Source organism: Physeter macrocephalus, chromosome 14, assembly GCF_002837175.3.
Source record: "Physeter macrocephalus isolate SW-GA chromosome 14, ASM283717v5, whole genome shotgun sequence".
Classification (NCBI taxonomy): Eukaryota; Metazoa; Chordata; class Mammalia; order Artiodactyla; family Physeteridae; genus Physeter; species Physeter macrocephalus.
In genome coordinates, this window is record NC_041227.1 from 20605460 (window position 1) to 20628216 (window position 22757).

At 40.8% G+C, this 22757-nt stretch overlaps 1 protein-coding gene across 5 annotated transcripts in view; it reads left to right on the plus strand.

The window, feature by feature from the left end:
* Window positions 1-22757, plus strand: part of CTNNBL1 (catenin beta like 1) — a 170719-nt gene that overhangs the window by 90876 nt on the left and 57086 nt on the right. For all 5 annotated transcript variants that reach the window (XR_003682743.2, XR_003682744.2, XM_028498220.2 and 2 more), the window contains exon 11: window positions 21752-21933. Coding sequence is in view for 3 of the 5 variants with exons in the window: in XM_028498220.2 (XP_028354021.1) it covers window positions 21752-21933 (182 nt within the window). In the remaining 2 variants the exon portion in view is untranslated. The remainder of the gene's footprint in view (window positions 1-21751; window positions 21934-22757) is intronic.

The window sequence follows — 22757 nt, forward strand, 5'->3', positions numbered from 1 at the left end:
GTATTTTTCATTTCAGTTATTGTGTTGTTCATCTCTGTTTGTTTGTTCTTTAATTCTTCTAGATCTTTGTTAAACGTTTCTTGCATCTTCTCGATCTTTTCCTCCATTCTTTTTCCTAGGTCCTGGATCATCTTCACTATCATTATCCCGAATTCTTTTTCTGGAAGGCTGCCTATCTCCACTTCATTTAGTTGTTTTTCTGGGGTTTTATCTTATTCCTTCATCTGGTACAAAGTCCTCTGCCTTTTCATTTTGTCTATCTTTCTGTGAATGTGGGTTTCCTTCCCCAGGCTGCAGAATTGTAGTTCTTCTTGCTTCTGCTGTCTGCCGTCTGGTGGATGAGGCTGTCTAAGAGGCTTGTCACTGTCGTATAGTTTTCTGTGTACATGTCTTTTGCCTCCTTAGGTAGGTTTATTCCTAGGTATTTTATTCTTTTTGTTGCAATGGTAAATGGAATTGTTTCCTTAATTTCCCTTTCTGATCTTTCGTTGTTAGTGTATAGGAATGAAGAGATTTCTGTGCCTTAATTTTGTATCCTACGACTTTACTAAATTCATTGATCATCTCTAGTAGTTTTCTGGTGGCATCTTTAGGATTTTCTATGTATAGTATCATGTCATCTGCAAACAGTGACAGTTTTTCTTCTTCTTTGCCAATTTGGATTCCTTTTATTTCTTTTTTTCTCTGATTGCTGTGGCTAAGACTCCAAAACTATGTTAAATAATAGTGGCGAGAGTGGGCACCCTTGTCTTGTTCCCGATTTTAGAGGAAACGCTTTCAGTTTTTCACCATTGAGAATAATGTTTGCTGTGGGTTTGTCATATATGACCTTTATTATGTTGAAGTAGGGTCCCTCTATGCCCACTTTCTGGAGAGTTTTTCTCATAAATGGGTGTTGAATTTTGTTGAAAGCCTTTTCTGCATCTATTGAGATGATCTTATGGTTTTTATTCTTCAATTTGTTAATATGGTGTATCACATTGATTGATTTGCATATATTGAAGAATCCTTGCATCCCTGGGAAAAATCCCACTTGATCATGGTGTATGATTTTTTTTAATGTATTGTTGGATTCGGTTTGCTAGTTTTTTGCCTCTATGTTCATCAGTGATATTGACCTGTAATTTTCTTTTTTTGTGATAAATTGTCTGGTTTTGGTATCAGGGTGATGGTGGCCTCATAGATGAGTTTGGGAGCGTTCCTCCCTCTAATTTTTTGGAAGAATTTCAGAAGGATCGGTGTTAGCTCTTCTCTAAATGTTTGATAGAATTCTCCTGTGAAGCCACCTGGTCCTGTACTTTTGTTTGTTGGAAAATTTTAAATCATAGTTTCAATTTCATTACTTGTGATTGGTCTATTCATATTTCCTATTTCTCTGAGCTTCCTGGAGTTGATTGACTATTTCCTTTCCCATGTTAGGGAAATTTTTGACTACAGTCTCTTCAAATATTTTCTCAGACCTGTTGTCTTTGTCTCCTTCTTCTGAGTCCCCTATAATTTGAATGTTGGAGCATTTAATGTTGTCCCAGAGGTCTCTGAGACTGTCTTCAATTCTTTTCATTCTCTTTTCTTTATTCTGCTCTGCAGCAGTTCTTTCCACCTTTCTTTCTTCCAGCTCACTTATCCAGTCTTGTGCCTCAGTTATTCTGCTGTTGATCCCTTCTAGTGTTTTTTTGTTTTGTTTTGTTTTGGTTTTTGCGGTACGCAGGCCTCTCACTTTTGTGGCCTCTCCCGTTGCGGAGCACAGGCTCCGGACGCGCAGGCTCAGTGGCCATGGCTCACGGGCTTAGCTGCTCCGCGGCATGTGGGATCCTCACGGACCGGGGCACGAACCCGTGTCCCCTGCATCGGCAGGTGGACTCTCAACCACTGTGCCACCAGGGAAGCCCCCTTCTAGTGTATTTTTAATTTCAGTTATTGTGTTGTTCATCACTGTTTGTTTGTTCTTTCATTCTTCTAGGTCCTTATTCATCGTTTCTTGTATTTTGTCCATTCTCTTTCCAAGATTTTGGATTATCTTTACTGTCACTACTCTGAATTCTTTTTCAGGTAGCTTGCCTGTTTCCTCTTCATTTATTTCATCTTGTGGGTTTTTTTCTTGCTCCTTCATCTGCAATGTATTTCTCTGTCTCTTATTTTATCTAACTTACTGTGTTTGGGGTCTCCTTTCCGCAGGCTGCAGGGTCGTAGTTCCTCTTGCTTCTGGTGTCTGCCCCCAGTGGGCGAGGTTGGTCCACTGGTTTGTGTAGGCTTCCTTGTGGGAGGGACTGGTGCCTGCGTTCTGGTGGGTGGAGCTGGATCTCATCACTCAGATGGGCAGGGCCACATCACGTGGTGTGTTCTTGGGGTGTCTGTGGGCTTAGTACGACTTTAGGCAGCCTGTCTGCTGATGCATGGGTTTGTGTTCCTGTCTTGCTTGTTGTTTGGTGTGGGGCATTCAGCACTGGAGCCTGCAGGCATTTGGGTGCAGCTGGGTCTTAGAGTTGAGATGTAGACCTCCAGGAGACCTCTTGCTGTTTAATATTCCTTGGGCCTGGGAATTCTCTGGCATTCCAGTGTACTGGACTCAACGCTCCCGCACCGGAGGCTCAGACCCAAAACCCGGTCTGGGAACCAAGACCCCACAAGCTACACGGCTTGACAGTAAGAGGGTGGGAAAAAAAAAAAAGGGCAGGAAGAAATCAAATGAAAACAGACAGAAAAACCGAAGACAGATAGCAAAGATAAAAACAAGCAAACAACAACAACAACTAAGAACAAACAAACAAATGAAGAAACAGACAAAGCCCCAGACAGATGGTAAAAGCAGAACCAAACAAAAACAAAGAAACAAAGAAACACAAAACGTACAAAAAAAGAAACAAAAACAGGGAAAACAAAAAACAAGAGAACAGGCAAACAAACAAAAGAACCCAAAAATGAAATCAAACAATTAAAAACAAAATTGACAAAAAATAAAAAACAAAACAAAAGCAGAATGCAAACTGAAGGAAAAAGCAAAGAAAACAAAACAAACACACAAAGATAATTTTTAAAAGATAAAGATAAGAACACATAGAACAAAGCAAAAATGATTTCAACAAAACAGAACAAAGGAAAGAAAAAAGAAAAAAAAGAAAAGGAAAAAACACAGAACAAAAAAGTAATGTAGAAAGAGAAATATAAAAAAATTAAAATATATTTTAGAAGTTTTTAAAAACTCAAATGAAAATAAAAATAAAAACAATAATAAACAACAACAGAACAAAACATTTTAAAAATAGTAATCATTATATTTTCCTGGGTCTCAGCTTTCAGCATCCTTGCCCCCACCATGAGTCACAGCCAGCACTTGCCTCCCCAGGAGGCCCTCCACAACCTCTAGTTAGGTCTCTGGTCCCACTGTGGGCACTGTGGGGGCAGCTCAGGCTCTGACCTGGCCCGCCTCCTGCACATACTAGTCTTCAAAGTCTGCAGCTGCTAGAGCTAGACCAGTTTCATTTGCGGGAACACTCGTTGTCCATCTAGGTATTCTGTAGATGCAGGGTTTACCAAGCTGATCACGAGGACTTAATCTGAGGCTTGTGCAGCTTCACGGGAAGACTTTTGTTCCTCTTCCTTAGTCGCCCTGCCCTGGGGCTCAGCTGTGGTTTTAGCCTCATCTCTGCATGTGAGCCACCCACAGGAGTCTGCTCCTGAGGCTGCCCTGGAGCACTTGGGTCTGCCCTGGTGAGGACAGGGTGCAGAGGTGGCATGACTGCCTGGGTCACGGGGGCCCTGGTGGCGACAGGTGCACGGGAAAGCCAGAGGCCACGGGAGTGATAGATCCAGCCTTAGCGCCTGGCAGTCGGCGCAAGAAGGTCAGCCCTGGAGGAAGCTTTTCTTAGCCCTGACCACAGGCGTGAGAAGGTCCTCTTTAACTTTTTATGTCATTTTACATTATATGTGACTCTTCTTAAGATCATATAGCTGTTTCTTGGTTTTTTAGTCCAATGCGGGAGTTTGTTTTGAAGTAGATGAATTTGATGTACTTGTTTCTATTACAGTGACTATTATGTTTGGCCCTTTTCTTCTGTTTGTGTGTTTATTTATTTATTTTTAAACATAGTGGGTTTTTTTGGCTGTGTTGGGTCTTCATTGCTGCACATGGGCTTTCTCTAGTTGCAGCGAGTGGGGGCTACTCTTTTGTTGCGGTGCACAGGCTTCTCATTGCGGTGGCTTCTCTTGTTGCGGAGCACAAGCTCTAGGCACATGGGCTTCAGTAGTTGTGGCACACAGGCTCAGTAGTTGTGGCACGTGGGCCCAAGAGTGCGTGGGCTCAGTAGTTGTGGCTCGCAGGCTCTAGGGCATGCGGGCTTCAGTAGTTGTGGTGCACAGGCTCAGTAGTTGTGACAGGCTCTAGAGCACAGGCTCAGTAGTTGTGGCGCACGGGCTTAGTTGCTCCACAGCATGTGGGATCAAACCCGTGTCTCTGCATTGGCTGTGCCACCAGGGAAGCCCCCTTCTAGTGTATTTTTAATTTCAGTTATTGTGTTGTTCATCACTGTTTGTTTGTTCTTTCATTCTTCTAGGTCCTTATTCATCGTTTCTTGTATTTTGTCCATTCTCTTTCCAAGATTTTGGATTATCTTTACTGTCACTACTCTGAATTCTTTTTCAGGTAGCTTGCCTGTTTCCTCTTCATTTATTTCATCTTGTGGGTTTTTTTCTTGCTCCTTCATCTGCAATGTATTTCTCTGTCTCTTATTTTATCTAACTTACTGTGTTTGGGGTCTCCTTTCCGCAGGCTGCAGGGTCGTAGTTCCTCTTGCTTCTGGTGTCTGCCCCCAGTGGGCGAGGTTGGTCCACTGGTTTGTGTAGGCTTCCTTGTGGGAGGGACTGGTGCCTGCGTTCTGGTGGGTGGAGCTGGATCTCATCACTCAGATGGGCAGGGCCACATCACGTGGTGTGTTCTTGGGGTGTCTGTGGGCTTAGTACGACTTTAGGCAGCCTGTCTGCTGATGCATGGGTTTGTGTTCCTGTCTTGCTTGTTGTTTGGTGTGGGGCATTCAGCACTGGAGCCTGCAGGCATTTGGGTGCAGCTGGGTCTTAGAGTTGAGATGTAGACCTCCAGGAGACCTCTTGCTGTTTAATATTCCTTGGGCCTGGGAATTCTCTGGCATTCCAGTGTACTGGACTCAACGCTCCCGCACCGGAGGCTCAGACCCAAAACCCGGTCTGGGAACCAAGACCCCACAAGCTACACGGCTTGACAGTAAGAGGGTGGGAAAAAAAAAAAAGGGCAGGAAGAAATCAAATGAAAACAGACAGAAAAACCGAAGACAGATAGCAAAGATAAAAACAAGCAAACAACAACAACAACTAAGAACAAACAAACAAATGAAGAAACAGACAAAGCCCCAGACAGATGGTAAAAGCAGAACCAAACAAAAACAAAGAAACAAAGAAACACAAAACGTACAAAAAAAGAAACAAAAACAGGGAAAACAAAAAACAAGAGAACAGGCAAACAAACAAAAGAACCCAAAAATGAAATCAAACAATTAAAAACAAAATTGACAAAAAATAAAAAACAAAACAAAAGCAGAATGCAAACTGAAGGAAAAAGCAAAGAAAACAAAACAAACACACAAAGATAATTTTTAAAAGATAAAGATAAGAACACATAGAACAAAGCAAAAATGATTTCAACAAAACAGAACAAAGGAAAGAAAAAAGAAAAAAAAGAAAAGGAAAAAACACAGAACAAAAAAGTAATGTAGAAAGAGAAATATAAAAAAATTAAAATATATTTTAGAAGTTTTTAAAAACTCAAATGAAAATAAAAATAAAAACAATAATAAACAACAACAGAACAAAACATTTTAAAAATAGTAATCATTATATTTTCCTGGGTCTCAGCTTTCAGCATCCTTGCCCCCACCATGAGTCACAGCCAGCACTTGCCTCCCCAGGAGGCCCTCCACAACCTCTAGTTAGGTCTCTGGTCCCACTGTGGGCACTGTGGGGGCAGCTCAGGCTCTGACCTGGCCCGCCTCCTGCACATACTAGTCTTCAAAGTCTGCAGCTGCTAGAGCTAGACCAGTTTCATTTGCGGGAACACTCGTTGTCCATCTAGGTATTCTGTAGATGCAGGGTTTACCAAGCTGATCACGAGGACTTAATCTGAGGCTTGTGCAGCTTCACGGGAAGACTTTTGTTCCTCTTCCTTAGTCGCCCTGCCCTGGGGCTCAGCTGTGGTTTTAGCCTCATCTCTGCATGTGAGCCACCCACAGGAGTCTGCTCCTGAGGCTGCCCTGGAGCACTTGGGTCTGCCCTGGTGAGGACAGGGTGCAGAGGTGGCATGACTGCCTGGGTCACGGGGGCCCTGGTGGCGACAGGTGCACGGGAAAGCCAGAGGCCACGGGAGTGATAGATCCAGCCTTAGCGCCTGGCAGTCGGCGCAAGAAGGTCAGCCCTGGAGGAAGCTTTTCTTAGCCCTGACCACAGGCGTGAGAAGGTCCTCTTTAACTTTTTATGTCATTTTACATTATATGTGACTCTTCTTAAGATCATATAGCTGTTTCTTGGTTTTTTAGTCCAATGCGGGAGTTTGTTTTGAAGTAGATGAATTTGATGTACTTGTTTCTATTACAGTGACTATTATGTTTGGCCCTTTTCTTCTGTTTGTGTGTTTATTTATTTATTTTTAAACATAGTGGGTTTTTTTGGCTGTGTTGGGTCTTCATTGCTGCACATGGGCTTTCTCTAGTTGCAGCGAGTGGGGGCTACTCTTTTGTTGCGGTGCACAGGCTTCTCATTGCGGTGGCTTCTCTTGTTGCGGAGCACAAGCTCTAGGCACATGGGCTTCAGTAGTTGTGGCACACAGGCTCAGTAGTTGTGGCACGTGGGCCCAAGAGTGCGTGGGCTCAGTAGTTGTGGCTCGCAGGCTCTAGGGCATGCGGGCTTCAGTAGTTGTGGTGCACAGGCTCAGTAGTTGTGACAGGCTCTAGAGCACAGGCTCAGTAGTTGTGGCGCACGGGCTTAGTTGCTCCACAGCATGTGGGATCAAACCCGTGTCTCTGCATTGGCAGGCAGATTCTTAACCACTGTGCCACCAGGGAAGTCCCTCTTCTGTTTATTTTGTTCTGATGATTTCAAACCCGTGTCCCTGCATTGGCAGGCAGATTCTTAACCACTGTGCCACCAGGGAAGTCCCTCTTCTGTTTATTTTGTTCTGATGATTTCCTTCATGGTTTTATTTTATTTTGTCTTGTCTTTTAGTTCTTTCATCCTTTTCCTTCTTCTGTGAAAATATGGAAATTATCCTGTTTCTTTTCTATTAGTGAAATTTACTTTTTTAAAAAATGAAGCTTTATTTATTTGTTTATGAACGTTCAAAACACTACCAAGTCCCTTCAGGATCTGGTCTCTGCCTAATTCTCCTGTGACCATGTCTTCTCATTCTCCCTTTTCCACACATTTACATTCTACTGTCTAAACCAAACTACTTTAGATTCCTTAACACATTGCTGTATTTTCTCCGGGTGATTCACCCTTGATGTTTAGTTTAAACTTCTTTAAGAATCTTCTGCCCCTGTATCACTTCTCCTAGGCCTGTCCTTACACCCCCACCCACCCCCTAGATTGTAGAGATTAGGTTGTGGTATCCCTTGCATACCTCTGTGGGAGCACTTACCACCCTGTGTGGTGAGCATCTGTTTGTCTCTGGCTGTACTATAAGACTCTTTTTTTAAATATATATATTTATTTTATTCATTTATTTTTGGCTGCATTGGGTCTTCGCTGCTGCATGTGGGCTTTCTCTAGTTGCAGCGAGCAGGGGCTACTCTTCGTTGCAGTGCGCAGGCTTCTCATTGCAGTGGCTTCTCTTGCTGCTGAGCACAGGCTCTAGGTGCACGGGCTTCAGTAGTTGTAGCATGCAGGCTCAGTAGTTGTGGCTCACGGGCTTAGCTGCTCCCCAGCATGTGGGATCTTCCTGGACCAGGGCTTGAACCCATGTCGCCTGCACTGGCAGGTGGATTCTTAACCACTGTGCCACCAGGGAAGCCCACTGTAAGACTCTTGAGAGCAGAGACCAGGTTTTCTGTTTTATATCCCCAGAATCTAGCAACAGTATACATTAGGGTCCCAGTAAATATTTTCTAAATGAATAAGAAAAATCTGAGAAATATTTTTGCTGTTTAGAGTCATTGGGTCATAGAATTGCTGGCAGACCCCATAGATAGACCCAAAGAATGAGGAGTGACTTATTAAAAGCCATGTAGCCGAGAACACAGGGAAGCCAGGCATCAGCTCTAGTCCTGGGCTCACTGCCCTGTTTGGCCTGTGCCCATGCTGGGCGTCAGAGCAGAAGCCAACTCAAGTACCCACACTTCAGTTTATCCCCCTTTGGAATACTTCACCCTCTCAACTCTTCTTCATCATACTCCTAGGTGTTTCAGGGTTATAGTTTAGTTTCAATTCTATTTCCTGCCAAGAGATATTTAGTCCTATTTTCCCGTGTGAAATTTTTTAGTGTGTGAAGAACATAAAACAGTCTACAGGATGGTTGTGAACCTGATCTTCAAGGTTCCAGGGAAGCCAGGCATCAGCTCTAGTCCTGGGCTCACTGCCCTGTTTGGCCTGTGCCCATGCTGGGCGTCAGAGCAGAAGCCAACTCAAGTACCCACACTTCAGTTTATCCCCCTTTGGAATACTTCACCCTCTCAACTCTTCTTCATCATACTCCTAGGTGTTTCAGGGTTATAGTTTAGTTTCAATTCTTATAACCTTTCTACTCAAGTTTCAAAGAAGTCCTTCATGTAGATTTGTAGTTGAGTTTCAGCTTTTGTTTCTGGGAACTGTTCGGAGGTCTAGTACCTCTTAGCCCTTACCTCACAAGCTTTTCCGTTTAGTTATTCATTTCTTATAACCTTTCTACTCAAGTTTCAAAGAAGTCCTTCATGTAGATTTGTAGTTGAGTTTCAGCTTTTGTTTCTGGGAACTGTTCGGAGGTCTAGTACCTCTTAGCCCTTACCTCACAAGCTTTTCCCCTCCGGTTTACCCTTCCACCCCAGTGTCTGTTTAGTTGTCAGGTGACTTCTTTTCATTCCTGTGTTAAGAGTGCCTGGATTTCACAGTGCCTGACAGAATCAATAAGGAAAAAAGGGCTATTTTGTTTGTTTGTTTGTTTTTCTCTCTCTGCCAAAGGATAGATGAAGACATTTTGGAAAAGAAGAAAAGATTGCTGAGTTGATATTTTAAAATGGAACTCATGCTGTGGAAAAAGCAGCAGGTAGCTGTCCTAGAGTATAGGAACTCAAAAAAAAAAAAAGATTTCTCATTTGGCTGTAGCGTTTTGATAAGAAAAGAGAAAAGATGAGGTGAGGGTGGGGACCTGCAGGGCCTCTTAGGCAGTGGAGAACTGTGTACTGAAAAGAAGAGAGAGCCAGAGTCCCTGTGTGTGTGTGTCAGGCATCTTAGCCTCATTCTTTTCATTTAGTAGTCAAGAGTTAGGGTACAGAGAGGATATTTGGATGGTCTTTGGCTAGCAGCAGGAGAGTTAAGATATGAACATGAGCCAAGTGGTATTAATAAGACTAGATTATACCTATGGGGGTATAGCCATTTTAGAATTTGGCAGGAAATGAGGGTGGAGCTATAGAAATGCCCTCATTGCCCCTGGATGGGGACTGCTTTGCCATTTCTTTGTACTTGGTTACAGATGCCTATCTTTGGTAAGATTTTGCTACAAATAGAAGATTTCACTCTACTGGGCTTAATTATAGACTGTACTCCAAACGTTTGCTTCTTCCCTCCACAAACCACTTTTTAACAGTATGTCCTTCTATCAAATGGTTCAGTGTTCTTTAAGAAACAGCAAAGCTAGTGGAAGACAGAAGAACTACATTGTCAGTTTCCTTGGAAATGTTGACATGAAGCTTATTACTTCTGTTGTAAAACCCTGTTCCATTTAGAAAAAGAAGAGACCACCGTGATCCCAAGGGATGTGTACAATTGCAGCTTGGGGTTGTGTAACAGAAATACAGTGAACCCATTCTGGTTATTAACTGTATAGGCAAAAAAAAAAAGGAAAGGAAGGAGAAGGGTACATAGATACATCCATTTCAGAAGCCATCAATTCTTTTTTCCTATGAGTTTTTTTTTTTTAGTAAGATTTTCCTTAATCTAAAGAAAATTGTCTCTGACAAAGAAAACAAATAAAATGGTGATGGTATACCATTTGCAAAGTAAGTCTTTGCAGGCCCAATTCTGGGCTGTAAGTTTGTACCAAAGCATATAGGTAGGTAGGCCAGACTGGGGAATTGTTTTTAACCTTGAAATTTTATTCCCTTGGTTTTGTTCTTTATTGGTTTTGTTCCTAATGAACATGTGAAGATCCAAACTCTATTGCAGTTTTATTCTTGTGATCCTTTACAAAAGGTTTTGTTGTTGCTCTGGTGGTGGTGGTGGTGGTGCCTTTAAATTCTAGAACCTTTTCTTCTGACCTTCAGTCTCCAGATTCAACTGCAAGAGCAAAATGATAATGCAGACCTTTTAGAATTCAGCTGTGCTTCCTAATGGGGCTGTATCCAGTTTGTGCTCCAAGTTGCACACACAGATCTTGCTGTTGTTTGTCCAGCAAACATCCCTTTCCCCACTCACTGAATATTGCCATTCTCACTTACATGAGTAATAGGAGTCTGCACCTGACCTCTAGGAATCAGAAAGATGCTTCAAAAGTACAAAGTAATGCTTCCAGCAGCCCTCCAGGCTGGTGTTACCTCTTCATAAATGGGAAAGTGCTGTGGCAGAGAAGACAGATTAAACTGAAGCAAGATTACCTGGCAGGAAATGGTGTAGGACCTATCTTTGAGCCCTTCCATCAGCTTAGACTTGTCCTGCCATCATCACAAGCATGATAACAAACATATTTATCATATCTGAATGTTTCCTTGTGCCCCTTAGTAATCCATAACCCCTCTCCCCTATTTCAGTGTTTTCAGGCAACTGTTGATTTGCTTTCTGTCCATTTTAAGTTAGTTTTCATTTTCTAGAATTTTATGTAAATGGAATTATAGTATTTACTCTTTTTTTAGTTGGGCCTGTTTAACTCACTATAATTATTTTGAGATTCTGCCACGTGTATCAATAGTTTGTCCCTGTTTCTTTGTTGGGTAGTATTCCATTTTCTGAATATATCACAGTTTGTTTATTCAGTTGTTGATGGCCATTTAGATTTTCAGTTTTTTTGCTTTTAAGAACAAAGCTACTATTAATATTCATGTACAAATCTTTGGTGGACATTTACTTTGTTTGATATTAATATAGCCACCTCAGCTTTCTCTTGATTAGTGTTAGTATAGTATGTCTTTTAACGTGATTGTTAACATGGTGGTTTATAGTTAAGTTTAAATCTACCCTCTTGTGGGTTGTTTTTATTTTTCCCATCTCTTTTTCTGGTTCCCATTTTTGCTTTGTCTGCCTTCTTTTAGATTCACGGTATTTTTTTATTATTCCATACTGTTTTCTTACATGGCTTATTAGCTCTTCCTCTTTGCCTTTTTAGTGGTTGTTTTAAGGTTTATAGGGTACATCTTTAACTCTTCACAGTCTGTCTTCAAGTAGTGTTATATCATTTCAGCTATAGTGTAAGAACCTTACAACTCTAAGCTTCCATTTCTCCCTCCTGATTTTTGTGCTCCTGTTGTCACACGTTTTACTTCTACATATGGTATAAACCCCATTATATACTGTTGCTCTTTTTCTTTAAGTGGGCAGTTATCTTTTGAGTTGTTTTTTTTTAATTTATTTATTTATTCTTGGCTGCGTTGGGTCTTCGTTGCTACGCGCGGGCTTTCTCTAGTTGCGGCGAGTGGGGCTACTCTTTGTTGCGGCGCAGTGGTGGTGGTGGTTGAGTGAGCCGTGTGGCTCACGGGCTCTTCACTGTGGCTCACAGGCTTCTCTCTAATTGTGGTGCGTGGGGCTACTCTTTGTTGCGGCGCATGGGCTTCTCATTGTGGTGGCTTCTCTTGTTGCGGAGCATGGGCTCACATGGGCTTAGTTGCCCCACGGCATGTGGGATCTTCCCAGACCAGGGCTTGAACCCATGTCCCCTGCATTGGCAGGCGGATTCTTAACCACTGCACCACCAGGGAAGTCCCCTGGGTTTCTTTTTAATTAGTTAGTTAATTAATTAATTAATTAATTTGGCTGCGTCGGGTCGTAGTTGCGGCATGCAGGATCTTCGTTGAAGCACGCGGGATCTTTTGTTGTGGCTCACGGGCTCTTCACTGTGGCTCACAGGCTTCTCTCTAATTGTGGTGCGCGGGCTCCAGAGTGCACGGGCTCCATAGTTGCGGCACGTGGGCTTAGTTGCCCCGTGGCATGTGGGATCTTAGTTCCCCAACCAGAGATCGAACCCATGTCCCCTGCATTGGAAGGCAGATTCTTAACCACTGGATCACCAGGGAAGTCTGTAAGTGGTCAGTTATCTTTTAAAGAGATTTTTTTTTTTTTAAGTATGAAGAAAGTCTTTTATATTTACCCACATATTTGCCATTGCCAGTGCTCCTCATTCCATGTGTAGATCCAGATTTCCATCTTGTATCAGTTTTTTTCTTCCCAAATGATTTCCTTCAACATCTCTTGTAGTGCTGGTCTATTGGTGATGATTTCTGTAAACTTGTATATGTCTGAAAAATTACTTGCCTTCGCCTTTGAATGATATTTTCACCAGATATAGCATTCTAGGTTAATAGGCTTTTTTTTTTTCTTTCAGTACTCTGAGTGTTGCTCCACTGTCTTCTGGATTGCTTAGTTTGCAATGAGAGGTCTGCTTTCATTCTTATATGTTCTTCTGTATGTAATGTGTCTTTTTTTCTGGATGTTTATAGGATTTTCTCTTTATCATTGATTTTGAATAATTTATGATGTCCCTTAGTGTTGTTTTCTTCATGTCTCTTGTGTTTGGTGTTCATTGAGCTTCTTGGATCTCTGTTTATAGTTTTCATCAAATATGGAAAATTTTCAATCATCATATTTTCAAATATTTTTTTTTGCCTCCATCCTCCTTTCAGGAACTCCAGTTACATGTACAGTTGGCCCTTGAACAACACACGTTTGAACTACATGGATCCACTTCTACACAGATTTTTTTTCAATAGTAAATACTACAGTACTATATAATCCGCTGTCAGTTGAATCTGTGGATACAGAGGAACTGTGTATGTGGAGGAACCACGGATATGTGGGGCCAAGTATAAGATACGTAGATTTTTGACTGTGCACAGGGTTGGTGTCCCAATCCCCACATTGTTCAAGGGTCAACTGTGTATTAGGCTATTTGAAATTGTCCAAGTACAGCTCACTGGTGATCTATTCATTTTTTCGGTCTTTCTTTCTTTCTGTTTTATTTTAGATAGTTTCTAATGTTATGTATTTGAGCTCACTCTTCTTCTACAGTGTGTAATCTGCAGTTAATCTCATCCAGTGTGTTTTTCATCAGACATTGTATTTTTCTTCTCTAGATGTTCCACTTGGGTCTTTTTTATATCTTCCCTGTTTCTAGTTAACATGCTTAAGCTTTTCTCTATCTTCTTGAACATACCATATGTAGTTATAATAACTGTTTTAACGTCCTTGTCTTCTAATTCTGTCATTTCTATTATTTTTACTAATGATTTTTTTTCTCTTTATGGTTAATGTTTTCCTGTCTCTTTGAATGTCTGAATGCTCAATTTTTTTTAACTGAAATTTAGATTTTGTGAATTTGGATTTTTTTTTTGGTATACTTATAAATATTCTTGTGTGTGTGTGTTTGTGTATGTGTGTGCTTCTTTATTTTTATTTTATTTTATTTTTTTTAACATCTTTATTGGAGTATAATTGCTTGCGTCTCCCTCCCTCCCACCCTCCCTATCCCACCCCTCTAGGTGGTCACAAACCACCTAGCTGATCTCCCTGTGCCATGCAGCTGCTTCCCACTAGCTATCTACCCTACGTTTGGTAGTGTGTGTGTGTATGTGTGTGCTTCTTTATTTTTATTTTATTTTTAAATTTTATTGGAGTATAGTTGATTTACAATGTTGTTAGTAAATATTCTTGAACTTTGTTCTAGGTTCTAGTTAAATTAATTGGAAGTAGTTGTTCCTTTTGAGGCTTACTTTTAAGTTTAGTATTAGGTGGGACCAGACTAGCATTTAGTCTATGGCAAATTTAACTCATTACTAAAGCAGTACCCTTCTGAGTACTTTACCTGCTGCACTGGGAATTCACCAAGCTTTTCCACTGCAACTGGTGGGAACACAAACTATTCATGGCCCTTGGTGAGCTCTAGGGATTGTTTCCCCCTTCTTCTTTAAGGTGCTTCTTTTCTACAGCTTTGGTTAGTTTCCTCATGCATATTCTAATCAATACTGAACTGAAGACTCAGCGGGTACCCTCTGCAGATCTCTGTGCAGCTCTTGTTTCTGGTACCCTGCTCTGTGAACTCCAGCCACAGTGGTCTCCCCAGACTCCTCACTGTGCCTCCTCCCTGCCCTGAGGCATAGAAACTCTCTCCTACCAGCCAACTGGGCTCATTGCATGTGTTTCCCTCTCTCAGGGATTACTTCCTGTGCTACCTGATGTAAAGTATCTGAAAACCATTGTTTTGTATATTTTATCGTTTCGTTTGTGTATTTTAGGCATTGGAGGGGATGTAAATCCAGTCCCTGTTAACTCCATCTTGACCCAAAGTGGAAGTCTAACAGTATATTATATACTGAAAAAAAAATACATTCTAAATTATATTTTCTTACCATTTATTGCTGGTAGATAGTAATGCAATTAACTTTTGTGTTTTGATCTTTTATTAACAACTTTGCTGTGTCATGTATTGGTCAGCTTTTGTTGCAATAACAATCCCCAAATCTCAGGGACTCTCAATGGCAAATGTTTGTTTTTTACTCCTGGTACATCCGTCACTGGCCATCTGAAGCTCTGCTTTACATCTTTATTTGGGGATTCAGGCTGAAGGAGCAGTGTTTAATGGGACATGACCGTCTCATGGCAGAGGGAAAAGACTGGCTAATGCAATAAATCTTAAAACTTCTCTAAAGACACATATGTTACTTACACTCACATCTAATTGGCCATAAAAAGTCACATGGCCAAACCTGATGTCTGTGGTGGGAGGAGGATGTATAAGCAGTGATGTGTTAGAGCTGGCTCATATACGCTCATGAAAGCTGCTTGTACATCTCTCTTTCCAACACTGCATTTAGTGATCATGTTGGTGGCTTGCAGTATACTATGATGAGAGTATTTACACCATGTAAATTGGCAAACACAACAAATCAGCACTTTTTTTCTGGAGAGCTAGCTGAACTTTTAGTTTCAAACCACTGGGTATATGCCTCTTTTAGAGAGTAATGGTTAATAGTTGGAAACAAGATTATTGAGCTTCCCTGGCGGCGCAGTGGTTGAGACTCCGCCTGCCGATGCAGGGGACACGGGTTCGTGCCCCGGTCTGGGAAGATCCCACATGCCGCGGAGCGGCTGGGCCCGTGAGCCATGGCCGCTGAGCCTGCGCATCCGGAGCCTGTGCTCCGCAGCGGGAGAGGCCACAACAGTGAGAGGCCCGCGTACCAAAAAAAAAAAAAAAAAAGAAAAAGAAACAAGATTATTTTCTATCATATTTCTTTTTAGTAATTTGTTAACTTGTGTGTGTGTGTGTTTAAATTTTACTAGCTATGACCTCTAGTGTAGCATTGAGTATGTGTAGTGTATGAGTAGTAAGTATGAGCAGTAAAGGGCAAACTTGTCTTGTTCCTGGTGTTAAAGGAAATGCATTTTGCCATTGAGTATAATATTTGCTCTAAGTTTTTTGGAGATAGCACTTATCAGATTAAGGAAACTTCTCTAATTGTCACAGATTTCACATAATTGATCAATCAGTTTTATCAAATGCTTTTCCTACATTTATTGAGATGATCTTTTAATATTAATATAGTGAAAATTGCATTAATGAGTATTCTGATATTGAACTAACCTTGCATTCCTGGAATGAGCCCATCTTTTTTATGTTTTCTAGGATTCTGCATATTATTTATGAATATTATACCTATATGTGTGAATGAGCTTGGCCTATAAATTTACTCTCTCAGAAAAGTTTTGCTGTCAGAGGTTGTGAATTGTTTGTTTTAGCCTTATTAAATGAGTTGAATAATGTTCCTTATTTTTCTGTTTTCTATATGATTTTAAGTAAAATTGGAACTATTTTGCTCTTGAATGCTTAGTATAACTTGATAGTGATACCTTCTGGACCTTGAGTTTTCTTTGGGAGGAGATTTTTAACTAGCTCTCCATTCAGATTGTTTTGTTTTTCTTGAGTTGGGGAAAATATATTTTCCTAGGAATTTGTCCATCTCACCTGTTTTCCAAGTTTATGGCATAGAATTATCCTTTGTTCTGTTGTTCTTAATGTCTGCTGTATCTGTAGTTTTCTCCCTTTCTATTGATTACCATTATTATTTTTTTGTGCCTTTTCTTTTTTTCTTGATCATTCTTGCTAGAGGTTTGTCAATTTTATTGGTCTTTCTAAAGAACCAGATTAGACTTTGTTGATCCTCTTTATTAGAGTTTGGCAACTAAAGACCTGTAGACCAAATCTGGCTGAGACCTGTTTTTTTATGGCTAGTAAGCTAAGAACCTAAGAATGGTTTTTATACCTTAAAAGAGTTACAAATATTTTAACACACACACAAACACAAAGATGCCACAGAGACCATACGTGGCCTATTTTCTGTCTGACCCTTTACATAAAATTTGCCAACCTGCCAGCCTGTGCTCTCTAGAGTCTTGGTTTTTTGGTCACTGATTATTTATCTTACTTCACTGTCTGCTCAGCCATTCTGTGCAAGGTTTCTCTGCATATCTAGCTCACCATAGTGCTAGAAACAAAAATCTTACCTCTGTTTTCTGCATATTTGTTTCGTTTTCTGGCATAGGCAGTCAAGTAATGATTGGTACCTGTAGTTTATAAAAAATGGATGGGAATAGCAATTGAAAAAATGTATCAAGCAATATAGAAGACCACCATTATTCTATTTTAGTGGTGGAATATCTCTTAGCATTGCCATAGCGCCATGTAGTTTGGCACTGTAGTTTGAGAGCAGCTATGAACTTGGTCATATTGATCTTACTGCCAAATTCATAGAAATCCTGGAACCCGGAAAGTGATATTATATTTTGGGAGCTAAAAGGAACTTAATCATGTACATTGTAAAGCAAACAAAAATGATCTCATATGTCATTATCCAAATTTTTTACCAGAATAAGTTTATGGTTCACAGTATCTTTTAAAGAATGCCTATCACTTTTTTTCCCTCCTTAATTCCTCAGTCTCTTTTGGCTGGGGAGGGAGTAGACTTTACCTCTTTTACTTGTCCTTCAAATAAGTTTTCCCCAGGGTTTAATCCCTCTTTTCTGCATATTTTCTGCCCCCTCTCAGGGTAATCTTCACATCATAGGTTCAATTACTAACCATAGATATAATTATTCTTATATATTTCCTTCGATTTTTAATATCATTCCTGGACTTCAGACGCATAAGTCTAAGCTGGACATCACTGCCATGTCTCCCAGGCACCTCAGGTTCAATCTAACTCAACTCTTTTCACTCATAGTCTGTTACTTTGCCTTTCTTATCAGTGTCTCTACCTCTAATGCATTTCTCCTCTTTCTTCTGCTTCTTCCCCTCTCCTCCCCCCATACTGTCCAACCCACTGTGACAAGTGTGATCTTTCCAATACACAAAATCAGCAGGCTTCATTATTTGCTGCTGCGCCTCGTGCTCTTTATATTCTAGCAGTACCATGCACCACTTCCCTGAATGTTCCATGCTTACTCATGCCTTTGCATGTGCTGTTGTTTCCTTCTGCTTGAAATACCCTTATCTTTTTTGCCTGTCTGGGAAAGACATCCAGTGAAGCTTGGTTCAGGCATCATCTGCTTTGTGAAGCCTCCCTGACTCACAGTCAGCCCTCCTTCCCACATTCATGTTCTACTTTGTATACACCTCCATTGTAGTACTTGGCTCTTCATTGTCTGCACATCTGTCTCCCCTGTGAACTGAGCTCCTCAGAAGCATGAGCTGTGCCTCTTTCTACATCCTCAGCTTAATAACTGGCACCTATTAGATGCCTCATAAATATTATATTTGATGAAAGAACAAAAAAATTATACTCAATGCATGTTCATTACAAAAGTATTTCTGTATAATAAAGAAGAATAAGCTAATTAAAGCAACAACGGAAACTTCCCACGCCTCACCTTTCCTTCTCTTCAGAAGGCTCACCTGGGCAGAGGAAGCAGTAGGTGACTCATTTCCCACAACCACCCATGTTATAGAGGCCAGCGTTCACATTGGTTCTGGCATGATCAACAACCTGATGAACCCAGCCAAGACTAAGATAAACTGCTTGTCCTCAAGTAGAATAAATATTTCAAATAAAGTCAACCCAAGAAAGGCCAAACAGCTATTGATTGCTAAAAGCCTGAACTTGAGCCCAGTGAGTATTCCAACGTTCACCTTCATGCAGCTTGCCTGATCAATATGCAATTACTGCCCCCTTTAAACGTGTCTTACACTGCCTGCCTGAAGAAGGGTTTTACTTTTAAGATCTTTTTGTTTGTTGAATTTGCTTAGGCAGGGAAAAAAAGAGACTTGGCGAAACCAGCGTCATTTACCTTTAGCATTTCAAACAATTCTGTTATATGTGAAATGGTTTGAATGTATGCTGCATGGTAACAGAAGGTGCCCTCATTTCAAGAGGACTTTTTCTGAGTGACTAAACAGTAAGGATATTGTATTTCAGTTTCCTAATTTCTGCTCACATGGTTATCTGCCCTAGCCATAACCTTTGTAAATTTAAGTTTGTAGAGTAGGATGCTCAAGTCCAGCTGCAGTGAAAACATATATATTATTTGTCTACTCTCCTTTTAGAATTTCATCTTGGTGCAGAAAAAAACCCTTCCTATTGAATTTAGAAATTTATTTACCCTGCTCCAGATATTTAAGATTTCATGTCTCACAAATATGCCTTTCTCATACCACTGCAGTGATCAGAACTCTGTCGTTTTCACTTACACTCTTGTCATATTCTCTTAAATATGCTTACTGACCCCAAGCTCTGTCGCTCCAGTCCCTTCATCACACTACTGCCACGTTAAGCTTTCTAAAATCTATCTGTGTAGAGTCCTTCTTTTCTTGAACATTTCATGGCTTCTCAGTGTCAACAGCATGGAGCCCAGGTTTCCTGGCAGCACATCTAGGGCCTGTCATGACCTGTTCCTGCCCACCTCCCCTTAGTCATCTTCTTAACCCCTGCATTGAGAGCTACTTCCAGTTCCCCCAAGTGGCGTGTTCTTAAAGGCCTCCTGTACCTTTGCCCGGGTCGCTTACCCACCAATGTCATGGCTCTCCCTTCTCTGCCTGACAGACACTCATATTTCAGACTCAGTTCAGATGTCACCTTTCATTTGACACCTTCACAGATTTCTCCTTGATAAAGTTAATTATCTCTACCTCTCACCTCCTTGGAGTTAAAATTCCATTGCTTTGGGCTTTTGAAATTATTTTTATTACCTGTTCTTAAATTGGCTAAAGACAGGGAGCTTATAATTCCTAGCAGCTAGTGTAGTGCCTGCTGTATGAAGGCAAGTGCTTAGTAGAAGCCTTTTTTTTTTTTCTATTAAACTCAGTAGTTGGGTTGAATGTCATTTGTGAGTATCCTGGATTTTTTTGATTGATTTGTTTATTCCCCATAGCAAGGGGAATAAAGGTAGGAATATTCACAATACATCCTTGATCTTTTGAGGTTGGCACCAAGTAGGATGGCCAACTATCTCCGTTTGCCCAGGACTGAGGGGTTTCCCAGGATGTTGTACTTTCTTTTCAGTGCTAAAAATGGAACAGTCTCAGGTATACCAGCATGGTCTAGCACCAAAGGGCACTGTCAGCAAGCTTTTTATCTACTCTCCTTTCCTCCACTCACTGGGACCCAATCCTGGCTGGCTGTTCTGACCCAGGATAGCATGCTTTGTCATCATTAACACTTTAATAGTACATACAAAAATTAACTCAAAATAAATTAAAGATCCAAATGTAAGAACTAAAACTAGTAGACTCTTAGAAGAAAACATAGGTGTAAATCTTCACAACACTGGGTTTGGCAGTGGTTTCCTTTTTTTTGACTGCACAACATGGCTTCCAGGATCTTAGTTCCCCGACCAGGGATTGAACCCAGGCCACTGCAGTGAAAGCACCAAGTCCTAACCACTGGACCACCAGGGAATTCCCTGGCAATGGTTTCTTAGCTATGACACCAAAAGTGCAAACAGCAGAAGAAAAAAATAAGTTTTGTGCTTCAAAGGGCACTGTCAAGAAAGTGAAAAGATATCGCCTAGAATGGAAGAAAGTATTTACAAATCATTTATCTGTTAAGGGACTTGTATCCAGAATAAAGAACTCTTACAACTCAATAATAAAGATAGTTAAACTAATATAAAAATGGGCAAAGTATCTGAATAGACATTTTTTCAAAGAGGATATACAAATGGCCAATAAGTACATGAAAAGATGCTTGACATCATTAGTTATCAGGGAAATGCAAATTAAAACCAGAGTGAGATACCATTTCATACCCACTGGGGTGGCTAGAACCAAAAAGTCAGATGATAAGTGTTGATAAAGATGTGGAGAAATCAGAACACTTATATGTTGCTAATGGGAATTTTAAATGATGTAGCCCCACTTTGGAAAAGTCTGATGGTTCCTCAGCAGGTTTAAACATAGAGTACCATATTCCCTAGCAGTTTCACTCCTAGGTATACATATACCCAAGAGAAATGAAAACATATATCCATACAAAAACATGTGCATGAATGTTGATAGCAGCATTATTCATAATAGCCAAAAGGTAAAAACACCCCAAGTGTCCATGATGGATGAATGGATAGATAAATGGTGACATTTCCATACAGTGGACTATTATTCAAGCATAGAAAAGAATGAACTACTGATACATGCTACAACATAGATGAATCTTGAAAACATTATACTAGGTGAAAGAAGTCAGTCACAAAAGACTATGTATTGTATGATACCATTTAAATTGAAAAGTCCAGAGTAGGCAAATCCATAGAGACAGAAAGTAGATCAGTGATTGTTTAGGGCTAGGATGGAATGGGGAGGGTAGCGGGATGGTAGCTTAAGGGTAGAGGATCTCTTGTCAGGGTGATGAAAATGTTCTATAATTGATTATGGTGATGGTGGCACATATCTGTGAATATTCTAAAATCCATTGAATTGTACATTTTAAATGGGTGAGTTGTATGGTCTGTGAATTATATCTTGATAAAGCTGTTAAAAAGAAAGAAAAAGGAAGAATAGGTGATCCATAATCCTACCACCTTGAACATGTTCGTATCTTGATCTGTTTCTTTCCAGTCTCTTTTAATGCATATGTTTTACATAATTGAGATAATGCTTCATACAGAATTTTGAATATTGTCTTTTGTGCTTATCATTCTGACCATAAGAACTTGTTCATTCTACCACGTACTCTCCTAATTGTTAACAAGTGTGTAATATTCCATGTAGATATACTATAATGTAGAATTTTTTTACTGGTGGACATTTTAATTGTTTTGTTTTTCTTTTTTCCATTGTAATGAGTATTGCAATAAATACACTTTTTTTTTTTTAAGACTAGAACACACTCATGAAAGCCTCTTTTGTTCCCAGAGAAAAGAAGATCTCCCGGAGCAGTGCCCTGAAAGTGCTGGACCATGCCATGATTGGACCTGAGGGCACAGACAATTGCCATAAGTTTGTTGATATTCTTGGCTTACGAACCATCTTTCCCCTTTTTATGAAATCTCCAAGGAAGATCAAGAAAGTGGGAACCACTGAGAAGGAGCATGAAGGTAGGGTTCACTGGAGAAGTCAGCCTAATGAAGATGCATTAGGAGAAATGGGGGGCAATGAGAGCTACTTTGAAAAACTCTGTCATGCAGCTGAGGAGTTGACTCTTAGGTGGAAGTGTGCTACCTTTTTCTTTTTTATCTGCTTATTTTCTATGCATGGAAAAGCAACCCAGAGACCCCTGATCACTGATGGCCTTTGTTGCACTGGTTCTCTGCTTGTTTGAATCCTAGTGGTTCCATTCCCTTCTGGCCTGTGAATAAGTCTGTGGGTGAAGGTTTTGTTTTCTTCACTATAATTCGTAGCGAGGAGTCTCTCTGATGGAAGACCCTTTTGAAAAGAGTAATGAGGTGGCAACACATGTCACCGCCAGAGTAGTGCTTTCATGTATTTCTGTATTAAAGTGTGATTCAGCCACCATCAGGAATTGCCGAAATAAACTATTTACAGCCCAGGTTCCCCTTTTTATGTTTCTGCTCCCTGATGGTGCATGCTCCCAGCAAAATGCCATGAATTGCGGTGCTGTAAGTAGAGTAGTTACTGCTAGGCCATTCTCTTCCTGCTGTTGTCTAGTGGCCTGCTGCATCCCTCTCCGCAGTAAATAGCCGCAGTGCAATGTGGAAGGCCCTGGATTTATGAGCATTGACGGTTCTGTTGGAGGCTAACAGATACTTGCACCAGGGAATTTACATGGTTGGGTGGTTATTTTAAAGTATGGGGAGGGTGCTAAGAGGGGGCCAAGGAGGTGGTGTGTGTGAAGGACGAGGACCTGGGCTGATTGGCTGGCTAGTTTGGTTTTCTTGTCAGAAGTTAACATCTGTCCCAT